Genomic DNA, 14180 nt, shown 5'->3' on the forward strand with positions numbered 1-14180 from the left:
AAGGAGAGTGGCTAGGGTTAGATTGCAGTGTGATCTAGGTTTTCTATGAAGAAATCGACTTAAAATAACGTAGGGAAGTGAGCCGTAAACGAGTTCGAAGTGGTCCAAACGAAAGGGTCCACGGGAACAAATGGTTCTCGAACGGGAATGGCCCTTCAGGCCTGATTCCCGTTCGAGAATGGCCTGGTCTCGAACGAGACCAGGCCTACCAATGGATTCTCGTTCGAGAATCCTTGGATTCTCGAACGAGAACCAACGTTTTTCCTCAGGTCTCGATTGAGACCTGAGTCAAACGGAAGTGGTTCAACCACTACGGTTGAACCACAAACCAAAGAAGAAAAATCTTTTTTTTTTAAAAAAAAAAACGAACCAAAACGAATCGAACCACGAAAATCTACGAAACTTCAAATACCCCTCAAAACACATCCGGAACCACGTCGGAAATTAACAAAATAAATTCAAAATTTTACGGGATATTACATTCTCCCCAACTAATTAAAAATTCGTCCTCGAATTTAACACGATAAGCAATTACCATTAGAATAACACGTAACACAAGTAAAAATCATAAAAGTCACAGAAATCAAGATATCGTACCTCACGGAAATAGAAAAGGATAGCGATTACGCATATCCGACTCGGTCTCCCAAGTACACTCCTCTACAGAATGATTGCGCCAGAGAACTTTGACCATCGGAATCTCCTTGTTCCGTAATTTACGCACCTGCGTATCAACAATCTCAACTGGCTGTTCTTCATAGGACAGCTCCTGGTCAATCTCGACACTCTGAGGCACAATCACGTGCGAAGTATCAGAAACGCACTTTCTCAACATAGAAACGTGAAACACAGGATGTACTAACGACATGTCTGGCGGTAGAACCAGACGATAAGCCACAGCTCCAATCCTCTCCGAAATCTCATAAGGACCAATATACCTCGGTGCCAATTTCCCCTTGACACCAAAACGAACCACGCCCTTCATAGGCGAAACCCGAAGAAACACGAAATCACCAACATGAAACTCAATGTCTTTCCTCTTCGGATCAGCATAACTCTTATGCCGACTAAAAGCAGTCTCTAACCTCCGTTTGATCAACGGTACCTTCTCTGAGGTAATCTGAATAATCTCCGCTCCCGAGAGTTTACGCTCTCCGACCTCCTCCCAACAGATAGGAGATCTACACTTGCGCCCGTACAAAGCCTCATACGGCGCCATCTCGATACTCGCGTGGTAACTGTTGTTATAAGAAAACTCAATCAACGGCAATTGAGTATCCCAGCTACCCCGAAAATCAAGAACACACATCCTGAGCATATCCTCCAACGTCTGAATAGTCCTCTCAGACTGACCGTCAGTCTGAGGATGAAAAGCTGTACTGAAATCCAACCGAGAACCCAAGGATTCCTGTAACGCTTTCCAGAACCTTGAAGTAAACACAGAACCTCTGTCTGAAACAATAGAAACCGGTACACCATGCAAACTGACAATCCTGTCGATGTACAACTGAGCCAACCTCGAAGCAGTATACGAAACCTTGATCGGTAGGAAATGAGCTGACTTGGTCATACGGTCAACTATCACCCAGATGGAATCGTACCCCTGTCGAGTACGTGGTAAACCAACAACAAAATCCATAGCAATCCGCTCCCACTTCCATTCTGGAATAGGTAGTGGTTGCAGATAGCCAAAAGGTCTCTGATGCTCCAGCTTCACCTGCTGACAAGTCAGGCACTTAGAAACATACTCAGCGACATCCTTCTTCATCCCGCTCCACCAGTAGGTACCCTTAAGATCATGGTACATCTTAGTAGAACCCGGATGAACACTATAAGCAGACTTGTGCGCTTCTTCCAGAATCTGGTCTCTCAAACCATCTGAATCCGGAACACACAATCTCGAACCATGTCTCAGAAATCCATCCACAAAAGTAAACTCAGAATTACTGTCCTGCTGAACCTCCTCAATAATCCGCTTCAACTGTGGATCCTCAGCTTGTACAGCTTTGATCCGATCAATCAAAACGGGTTGCACTTGCAACTGTGCTAACAAACAACCAGTCTGAGAAATCTGAAAACCATAGCCCGAAGCTATCAAACTGTGCCACTCTCTCACCATGGGTCTACGCCCAATTTCCGAAATATGAGCCAAGCTGCCCGAAGACTTGCGACTCAGCGCATCGGCTACCACATTAGCCTTACCAGGGTGGTACTGAATAGTACAGTCGTAGTCTTTCAGCAACTCTATCCACCTCCTCTGTCTCAAGTTCAATTCTCTCTGATCAAAGATATACTTCAGACTCTTATGATCAGTGAAAATCTCACAAGTAGCACCATACAAATAATGCCTCCAGATTTTTAGCGCAAAAACCACAGCTGCCAACTCTAAATCATGAGTAGGGTAATTTACCTCATGCTTCTTCAACTGTCTGGAAGCATAGGCAATCACCTGTCCATGTTGCATCAGAACGCAACCCAAACCAATCCGAGACGCATCACAATACACTGTGAAACCGTCAATGCCAGAAGGCAATGCCAAAACCGGAGCTGTAGTCAAAATCTCCTTAAGCTTCTCAAATCTCGCCTCGCACTTGTCAGTCCACTCAAACTTGACACCCTTCTGTGTCAGTTTAGTCAAAGGTGCAGATATTCTGGAGAAATCTTGTACGAACCTACGATAGTAGCCAGCTAAACCCAGAAAACTTCTGATCTCGGTAACTGACCTTGGCCTCTGCCAATCCATAACCGCCTCAATCTTCTTCGGATCAACCTTGATCCCATCTTTCGACACCACGTGTCCTAGAAATGTAACCTGATCCAACCAGAACTCACATTTTGAGAACTTAGCGTACAACTGATGCTCACGCAACGTCTGTAGTATAGTCCTCAAATGATAAGCATGCTCCTCCTCACTCCGAGAATAGATCAATATGTCATCAATGAAGACGATCACAAATTGATCCAAAAACGGCTTGAACACTCTGTTCATCATATCCATAAACGCTGCTGGTGCGTTCGTCAGACCAAAGGACATAACCAGAAACTCAAAATGTCCATAACGAGTCCGAAAAGCAGTCTTAGGCACATCTGCATCACGGATCCGAAGCTGATGATACCCAGACCTCAAATCAATCTTGGAAAAACACTTCGCACCCTGCAACTGGTCAAACAGATCATCGATGCGAGGAAGAGGATATCTGTTCTTGACAGTAGCCTTATTCAACTGTCTGTAGTCGATACACAGCCAAAAGGAACCGTCTTTCTTCTTTACAAACAGAACTGGAGCACCCCACGGAGAAGTACTCGGTCTGATGAACCCGCTATCCAACAACTCTTGTAACTGGTCCTTCAACTCCTTCAGCTCTGCAGGAGCCATCCGATACGGCGGTATCGAAATCGGAGCTGTACCAGAAACCACATCAATGCAAAACTCAATATCACGATCAGGTGGTAATCCAGGCAATTCCTCTGGAAACACATCAGTGAACTCATTCACTATCGGAACACTATGCATATCACCACTACTAGTCTCCAAATCACGAACCACAGCAAGAAAACCCTGGCAACCCTTGCCTAACATCCGCTTCGCCTTGATGGCGGAAATCAGATTCTTAGGTGTCTCTGCCTTTTCTCCCTGAAAGGAAAAAGGTAGATCACCTGGAATCCTGAACTCGACTGACTTCCCTCGACAGTCAATAGAAGCAAAGTGGCGTGACAACCAGTCCATCCCCAAGATAACATCAAAAGAAAGAATGTCAAGTACAATCAAATCAGCACATAATTCTCTACCCTGAATAACCACAGGACAGGAAGAATAAACAACGTCTACTACTACACCTTCAGACATAGGTGTAGACACAGCTAGAGGTTCACTTAAAACAGATGGTGCCATACCCAATTTCCCAGCAAAACATGTAGATACAAACGAATGGGTTGCACCCGCATCAAATAACACTAAAGCATCTATAGAAGAAATCGGAATGGTACCTTGCACCACAGCATTTGATGCACGCGCATCCTGAGGAGTAAGTGCGAACACTCTGGCCTGACCCTGCGGCTGCTGCTGTGAACTCTGTCCAGTACCATAACCGTTGGAACCTCTACCGCCGTTACCACGGCCACCAAAACCTCTGCCACCAGAACCACGGCCCCGCTGGCCACCAAAAGATGCTGCAGGTTGAGAGTACCCTACAGACTGTGTAAACGCAGGTCTCTGCTGCTGATAAGATGACTGCGCCACACTGGAGTTAGACATCTGCTGCCCAGATGTCGGACACTCCCTAGAAAAATGACCCGGCTGGCCGCAAGTAAAACAACCTCCAGGAGCTAACTGACACTGACCAAAGTGCCTGCGTCTGCAATTCTGGCAGAACGGAATGTTCGATCCACCACTGTACCCGCGTCCTGAACCACGGTTGCTCCCACTGCTACTGGAACTGTACGGAGCACTCCTGGCACTATGCCTCCCTTTGTTGTGAGTCCGTCGACTCCCCCTGTTGGCCTGAGAAGAGCCACTGTAGTAGTTCCCACTACCATGCTGCACTGGGGCCTGCTGCCCCCCACTAGGAACGTCACTCTTTCCCTTTTGATTCTGGAAAGGGTCAGAGATCGTTCCAAACTGAACCATCGAATTCTCCATCCGTCGCGCACTATCCACTAACCGGGCAAACTCCATGTTTGTCCCTATCAGCAAAGGGAGAAACTCCGAGCCTAAACCCCTAACATAACGGTCGTTCACTCGCTCTTGATCACCCTGAAGATCTGTAGCAAACCGCCCCAAACGTACAAACTCAGTAGTGTAGTCTGTCACTGATCTATCCCCCTTCTTCAAATTTAGCAGCTTTTCTCTGAAACTCTCAGTAACAGAGAAGGGTAGATAGTAACCTCTGAACCTGATCACAAAATCAGCCCAAGACAAAGTATCCATAACTGGCCTGATGTTATCACGATACCAGTCCTTAGCTGGACCCTTCAGCGACATCTCCACAAGCATCACTGATTGACGATCAGAAGCTTGAATCCTCTGACTGTTGTACTCAAATTCCTCCAAAAAGTCAAGAGCATCCCCGGTACTATCAAAAGAAGTCGGATTCAACTTCAAGTAGGTCATCACCAACTCTCTGTCCGTTGGAATATGACCGACACCAGCAAGTCCACCAATACCAGCTACAGCACCAACCTGAGGTTGCTGTTGCTGCGCTAACTGACCCAGTATATTACACTGATTCTGCAGTAGAGCCTGATTGTTCTGCATCTCGACGACGCCAGCCAAGAAGGTAGTGAAGTCGAACGCTTGCATATTTGGTGCTTGTTGCACCTCTGGTGCCTGCTGCACATTCGGTGCCTGAACACCTGCTGCACCGCGTCCTCTAGCTCCACCTCTACCAGCACCAGCTCCTCTGCCCCTACCAGCACCTCTACCTCTGCCAGCACCTCCACCTCGACCACGTCCAGCATTAGCCTGAACTGGTGGTACGTTCTGATCGACTTCCATGGAAATCGCATCATCAGCCACAGCTTCTTGCTCTGCCGCAGCACGAGCACGAGTACGAATAACGTTGTCCATATCCTAAGATTGAACGACAACAATTTAAATAACAGATATTTCATACCCAAGTATGAACAAAACAAGCAACATATAGGATTTCCCAAGAATTCAACAGCAATAAAATGTTCACCCAAGTGAAATAAAATTAACATTTAACAACATCAAATAAACATACAATGACTGACTCGACGCAATCCTATTGGTGTAGGCAGAATGTTTTAAAATCAAAAGATGACGTCTTTAAAGACATGACAGAATCCTATATCCGCAGTAGTTCCTAAGACACAACCATACTTAACAGAGTAAACACATAGCAAGCAATGGCCTTGGTTTGAAACCAAAGCTCTGATACCAAGTTTGTCACGACCCATTTTCATGAATCGCGACCGGCGCTAGGGTATGGGTAATGTAGCACCGAAACCCGTAGCTAGCCTTTCATTTAATTCATAAACACATAAATCTGCAGAAAACCAATGCTCGGGGGCAACCGAGACTTCAGCCTAACTAGCAGTTATAATAATCAACAGTTAATATAACATGCTTATTCAATTTTGAGTCTAAAATAGGCATAACATAAATAATCCGAAATAAATACATAACATGCCAGAGCAATATAACCAGTCAGACCAATCCGACAAACAACTGTAATAATAATAAAGACGTCTAGTCAACTACTGCGGTCTAAGAATAAAATAGTTTGACAGTTTATCAAAATAAACGGAACCTCCGAGGAAAAGTAAATGCGGAGATCACCAGACTCTCTCAGATCATAACCCTGGGAAAAATTGGGAAAACAACGGGGTCAGATATACTGAGATGAGTTCATACCACTATTTACATTTATTAAGTGGAAAACCTTTAAAACGTTTAAAACATTTAATAACGATATTACAGATAATAGTTGGAACCATAATCCACAATTCTAAAATAATAATCATAATCCAATAGGTCTGGTCCCGAGAGCTGAGCTACACCGAGTTACCACTAACCACACTTATACCAGAGTCCCGAGAGCTGAGCTACACCGAGTTACTCTACCTGGTCCCGAGAGCTACGCTCACACCGAGTTACCATATTTCCATATATACCTTACCCAGATCAATACCGGTGCGCACGCAGTCCTAATGATGCCCATTAGGTAGCATGTTCCAACTAAGAGCCATAATATAAAACAGTTCGAAATATACGTACAGTATATTTATTTAATATTAAAATAACAATTTACTTAATAAAGCGGTAAATAGTAAATATAAACTCACTGCTTGCTAATCCGCGTGAAATACCGGCAAGCAACTAACTCTGGTTCGCCTCTGAAGCACGAACAGTAGACGAGTCTAGACAAATAAAATAATTATTAAAATCAGACCCTAACTCTAGAGAGTACTAGACACCACATAAGACTAGCACAATTAACACGTAGTAAATAAACAATCCAAAGTAACACAAATATATCCAAAAGGTAATAAAACCCAATTAATATAAGTCTATTGAGTTCCCGCTTAAAATCCAATATATAAATATTATTTAATAACTTTAAATAATAAATAATTTCCAAATAGTGGGTTAGCCGAGTTATCACTAACTGCCAAGCTAACTTCACTTGTCGGATGACCCAAGTCTAATCCGACTCAAAACGTTTATCAAATATAAACCCGAGTTTATATACATAAAACAATTTAACAAAATAAAATCCATTTTAAAAGCGGAACTCAACAACTTCAATTCTAAGTAACCCAAGTTACAAATCAAAACTTAATCATTTTAAGTGAATAAAAGTTTTAGGGACTAAATCATACTTTAGCCAATTAGGGACTAAACTGTACTTTTGCCAATTAGGGACTAAATTGTACTTTAGCCAATTTGATATCCAAAAATCAATTTAATCTCTTTTGTTTATAATTAAAACCAAATACTAAGCTATTAATCAAAATCCACTTAAACAAGTTATAAATTAAGTTTAAGGGCTAAATTGTAATTTAGCCAATTTTTACCAACTCGAAACATAACAAAATTACCCGAGTAATTATGTTAATTTAGATTATAAAAATATCGTTTACAAGTATCACTTATAAATTATAACGAAATCCAAGGTATTATCAAATCAATAGGTAAAGTTTAACTTAATGAATTTATTTGATTTAGGCAAAACAATTGAGTGATCAAAGGAGTCTTTTCACCATCTTCCTCCTTTCAAAACAAAGAAACCCGCCAACCTTAAACAACCAATTCACCATTTTTTTATGTTTCTGAAACTAAGTTCATTCATCAATCTTATCAAAACCAAAGCAACCTAATAGCCATAAATCAATCCAAATCAACATAACACAAATGCTACACACCCATAATCATTTAACACGAAGAATCAAACCACAACGTTAACTGCCGACTCCAACTCTCAACACGAAAGTGGAAAATGGATTGATAACTCCATGAAATCATAAACTAACAAATAACCCTAGAGATCTATAAGCCAAACAATCAAATCCATGGCCAAAGGAAAACAAAATGGTTCGGCAGAACCCACAAAACCAAAACAGAAATATGCCGAACTCAAAACGATAACCGTACGGCGATTGAAACGGGATCGATTACGTACCGTTTAGCAAAAACTGAGGTAGGGAAACGTAGGGAATTGAGTCTAGAACGTCTGAGATCAAACAGTTTTGATTTCGACCTAGAAACGAATGAGAACGACTCAAATTACGTAATGCCGTTTCAAAACAAAATCTGAAAATCAAAGGAATAATGAACACTTACTGAACAGCAACTTTGGAGGATGATTACGGATTCGATAATCAGCGAAAGAACGAAAGGAGAGTGGCTAGGGTTAGATTGCAGTGTGATCTAGGTTTTCTATGAAGAAATCGACTTAAAATAACGTAGGGAAGTGAGCCGTAAACGAGTTCGAAGTGGTCCAAACGAAAGGGTCCACGGGAACAAATGGTTCTCGAACGGGAATGGCCCTTCAGGCCTGATTCCCGTTCGAGAATGGCCTGGTCTCGAACGAGACCAGGCCTACCAATGGATTCTCGTTCGAGAATCCTTGGATTCTCGAACGAGAACCAACGTTTTTCCTCAGGTCTCGATTGAGACCTGAGTCAAACGGAAGTGGTTCAACCACTACGGTTGAACCACAAACCAAAGAAGAAAAATCTTTTTTTTTTAAAAAAAAAAACGAACCAAAACGAATCGAACCACGAAAATCTACGAAACTTCAAATACCCCTCAAAACACATCCGGAACCACGTCGGAAATTAACAAAATAAATTCAAAATTTTACGGGATATTACAGATATACTGAGATGAGTTCGCAATACTATTTACATTTATTAAGTTTAAAACCCTTAAATCAAAACATTTTTTATACTAATATAATATGATTATGGAAAACAGTATTGAAATGATCCCAGTGTAAGTATGACATAGCATACCGATAAACCCAGAGTGGACGGGAACAAATCCTCGTCATATAAATATACCAGCGTAAGCAAGACTTTAGTCTGCCGTTTCCCAGAGTACTTACCGGTGCACACAGTCTCGATACAAGCCTATCGAGTAGCTCGTTTCAATCCAGATCCATAATCCGTAAAAACAGTTCACAAACATTTATAATATTAAAATATGACGCGTTACTTAATAAAGCGGTAAATAGCACTACAAACTCACTGCTTGCTTATCCACGTGATCTTGGAAACAGCTAACCCTGCGTAGACTCCGAAGCACGAGCAGTCGACGGGTCTAAAATAATAAATAGGTTAATATCCGTACGACCCCTAACTCTAAGATCACTAGACACCACGTAGGACTAGCACAATTAAATAACCAGATAAACCACAGAAAAACACAATTCTCAAATAAATTGTAATGCCGTAATTAATTCAAAACTATTGAGTTCGCACTTAAATCCAATCCGAAATATTATTAAAATAATATTTAATTGATAAATAAAATCAATTCCTCAGATATTGGGTTAGCCGAGTTTTTCAAAACTACCAAGCTAAAACCCACATGTCGGTGACCCAAGTCCAAACCGACCCAACTAATATTCCAGAGTTTATAAACCCCAGTTTTATAATTAATATTAAATAAAATATTAACTAATATCAAAATAGAACTCAATAGCTTGAAACTCAAGTAATTAAATATTACCGGCAATTATCTCAATTAATTAAATAACAACCAAAGCTAAAATATAAATTTAATTCCAAAGGCATTCTAAGCCAAAAATATCAATTTAACAATTAAATAATAATTAATAATAATTATTAATTTAATTTTTAAATATTCAAATATTATTTTTATGCCTTAGAAATAATATAATTAATTTGACAAATTTTTGAATTAAATAAAATCCCCAAATTCTTATTTAATATAGTAAATTATCAAATCGTATATAATCCATAATAAGTTTAATATTAATTTAAATTTAAAAATATTAAAGCCCAAAGTAATTTCAAATTATAAATAATAATATTATTTAAAACGTTTATTGATAAGTCGAAACCAATTTCGTAAATTGAAATCAAAAATCAATATCAAATAGTTATTAAAACAAGTTTAGGAATCATTATATTTAAGACACAAAATTTTAGTGACCTAAGTCACCATTTATCCATAACAATTTCAATTCAGCCCATACCAATTTGACACAACACCATCTTCTCCAATTATCACCCAAACTTGTCCATATTAAACATTGTAGCAGAGGCATGAAATTCGAAGTTTCAAGCTTCCAAGCAAATTATCAAAACCTCCTCATCTCTTAATCATCCAAATTAAACACAACAATTTGGATCAATAATTCAAGAACAAGCAACAAAAAAGAAAACTGCATTTACGATAATTTGAGTTCGTTCTTTCGTTAATGAAAATGTAGCAGAGACATGAAACCGAAGGAACCAAGCCCTCAATACTGAAACAGTATAACAAGTCACACACTGAGATTAGATGATAAATTTCTATCATGAACATTGACAGAAACTTAGCCAAAGACACAAAAGAGTTCGGCCTCAAGAGCTATAATTCACAGAAATAACAAAACGAAACGGTGAGACGGCGGCGACTAACACGGGTTGATTAACGTACCGTTTGACGAACGAAAGGTGTAGAAACGTAGAGGCGTGAGTCTACTTTTACGGGAAACAAACGGAATTGATTTCGACCTCCGAACGGCTGCCAAACGAATTGAAAAACGAAAGTATCGTTTTAAAGCCAAAACATAAAATAACTTAAACACGACAAAACGGCGGCGATTGATACGAATTCGTTTACGTACCGTTTAACGAAATAAAAGTTGGGATTTGTAGATACGTGAGTCCTCTATCTCTGGAAGGAAACGGAACCTGTTTCGGTTCTGAAACGCACGTTGAATTTGATTAAAAACGGAAATGGTACAAAAGAGACAAATCTGAAATTCAATACCACGTACCTATTTCAGCGAGGAATTGAGAGAAATGCAGAGCTTAGAGATTATTAATGTTCGGCTAGGGTTTTGGGGGCTGTGTGTAGGATTTACTTGAGTTTAAAAACGACTAAAATCGTGCAAGAATCAAGCTGGAAATCCGGGAGAATAGTCGTGTGCAGCTGAAATCAAAACAGAATGAAAGTTGGAGGAAGTGGTGCTGACCTGTGAACAAGAATGCTTAGAAATGGGACCAAAAGTTCAAAACACCCCCAGACTTAACCAACAATATATAAATGATCCTCCATCCATACCAAACTTCGAATTAATCCACAAAGCGAATTTCAAATGCATAAACGGCTCAATTAATTTTCGAAGCTCGCAAATTTAATTTCAATTTTTTTTACGGGATATTACAAAACGTTACAAAAGTAATCCAAACATTTAATATTTTTAACGATTTAGGCCAAACGTTTACAAACGTTACGAAAAAAATCCAAACGTTTCACCTTTTTAGCGATTTTAGCCAAACGTTTAAAACGTTACGAAACCAATCCAAATCTTTATCACATTAAGAAAAAAATCCAAACGTTTCACCTTTTTAGCAATTTAAGCCAAACGTTTACAAACGATAAGAAAAGAATCCAAATGTTTCACATTTTTATGAATTTAAGCCAAACGTTTACAAACGTTACGAAACAAATCCAAACGTTAAAAACGTTACGAAACAAATCCAAATGTTTCATCTTTGTAGCGATTAAAGCCAAACATTTACAAACGTTACGAAACAAAACCAAACGTTTGACCTTTATTAGCAATTTAATTCATACGTTTAAAACGTTACGAAACCAATCAAAACGTTTAAAATGTTTACAAACGTTACGAAACAAATCAAAGCGTTTCACCTTTTTAGCGATATAAGCCTAAACTTTACAAATGTTAAAAAACAAATCCAAACGTTCCCTCGTTTTTGCACTTTAAGCCAAACATTTACAAACGTTGTGAATTAAATCCAAAAGTTTCACATTTATAGCGATTTACGCCAAACGTTTACAAACGTTATGAAACAAATCCAAACGTTTCACATTATTAGATATTTATGCGAAACGTTTACAATTGTTTACAAACGATACGAAACAAATCCTAACGTTTCCCGTTTTTAGCGATTTAAGCCAAACTTTTAAAACGTTACGAAACCAATCCAAACGTTTAAAACGTTACAAAACAAATCCAAACGTTTCACATTTTTAGCGATTTAGGGCAAACGTTTACAAACGTTACGAAACAAATCCAAACATTTCATCCTTTTAGCAATCTACGCCTAACTATCACATTTTTAGTGATTTAAGCCAAAAGTTTAAAACATTACAAAACCAATCCAAATGTTTCACCTTTTTAGCGATTGAAACCATGTTTACCGCCGTTACGAAATAAAACCAAACGTTTCACCTTTTTAGCAATTTAAGCCAAACGTTTACAAACGTTACGAAATAAATCCAAACGTTTCACATTTTTAGCGTTTTAAGCAAAACGTTTACAAACGTTACGAAACAAATCCAAACGTTTCACCTTTTTAGCGATTTAAGGCAAACGTTTAAAACGTTACAAAACCAACCCAAACATTTAAAACTTTACCAAAAAATCCAAACGTTTTACCATTTTAGCTATTTAAGCCAAACATTTACAAACATTACGAAAGCAAAAACGTTACGAAACAAATCCAAACGTTTCACCTTTTTAGCAATTTAAGCCAAACGTTTACAAACATTACGAAACAAATCCAAAAGTTTCACCTTTTTACAGATTTAAGCCAAACGTTTATAAACGTTACGAAAAAATCCAAACATTTCCCCTTTTTAGCAATTTAAGCCAAACGTTTACAAACGTTACGAAACAAACCCATACGTTACACATTTTTAGCAATTTAAGCCAAACATTTACAAACGTTACAAAACAAATCCAAACTTTTCATCTTTTTATCGATTTAAGTCAAAAGTTTAAAATGATACAAAACCAATCCAAACGTTTAAAACGTTACAAAAGTAATCCAAACATTTAATATTTTTAACGATTTAGGCCAAAAGTTTACAAACGTTAAGAAACAAATCCAAACGTTTCACCTTTTTAGCGATTTTAGCCAAACTTTTAAAACGTTACGAAACCAATCCAAATGTTTATAACATTAAGAAAAAAATCCAAACGTTTCACCTTTTTAGCAATTTAAGCCAAACGTTTACACACAATAAGAAACGAATCCAAATGTTTCACATTTTTATGAATTTAAGCCAAACGTTTACAAACGTTCCGAAACAAATCCAAACGTTAAAAACGTTACGAGACAAATCCAAATGTTTCATCTTTTTAGCGATTAAAGCCAAACATTTCCAAACGTTACGAAACAAAACCAAACGTTTGACCTTTATTATCGATTTAAGCCAAACGTTTAAAACGTTACGAAACCAATAAAAACATTTAAAATATTTACAAACGTTACGAAACAAATCAAAACGTTTCACTTTTTTAGCGATTCAAGCCAAACGTTTACTAACGTTACGAAACAAATCCTAACGTTTCACCTTTTTAGCAATTTAAGCCAAACTTTTGAAACGTTATGAAACCCATCAAAACGTTACGAAACCCATCCAAACGTTACGAAACATTTGGTTTTGTTTCGTAACGTTTGTAAAAGTTTGGCTTCAATCACTAAAAAGGGGAAACGTTTGGATTTGTTTCGTAACGTTTTAAACGTTTGGATTGATTTCGTAACGTTTTAAATGTTTGGCTTAAATCGCTAAAAAGGTGAAACATTTAGATTTGTTTCATAAAGTTTGTAAACGTTTGGCGTAAATCGCCAAAAAGGTGACACGTTTGGATTTGTTTCGTAACGTTTTAAATGTTTGGATTAGTTTCGTAACCTTTTTAAACGAATGACTTAAATTGCTAAAAAGGTGAAACGTTAGGATTTGTATTAAACGGTACGAAACCAATCCAAATGCTTAAAACGTTACGAAAAAAATCCAAGCATTTCACCTTTTTAGCGATATAAGCTAAACGTTTACAAACGTTAAAAAACAAATCCAAACGTTTCCTCGTTTTTGCAATTTAAGCCAAACGTTTACAAACGTTATGCATTAAATCCAAAAGTTTCACATTGTTAGCGATTTACGCCAAACGTTTACAAACGTTATGAAACAAAACAGAACGTTTCGCCTTTTTAGCGATTTAGGCCAA

The 14180-nt window shown here is 38.5% G+C and overlaps 1 protein-coding gene across 1 annotated transcript; it reads right to left on the reverse strand.

Annotated features, from left to right (window-relative positions):
- Positions 1-610: 610 nt before the first annotated feature.
- LOC126686234 (uncharacterized) lies at positions 611-3955 on the reverse strand (the record flags this gene model as incomplete). The annotated part of the gene is made up of 5 exons (XM_050380279.1): positions 611-1720; positions 1928-2302; positions 2375-2661; positions 2914-3214; positions 3416-3955. Coding segments are annotated over 5 exons (2613 nt in total), but the record flags the coding sequence as incomplete, so codon positions are not given.
- Positions 3956-14180: the final 10225 nt, after the last annotated feature.

The sequence above is a fragment of the Mercurialis annua genome, linkage group LG6, assembly GCF_937616625.2.
Source record: "Mercurialis annua linkage group LG6, ddMerAnnu1.2, whole genome shotgun sequence".
NCBI lineage: Eukaryota > Viridiplantae > Streptophyta > Magnoliopsida > Malpighiales > Euphorbiaceae > Mercurialis > Mercurialis annua.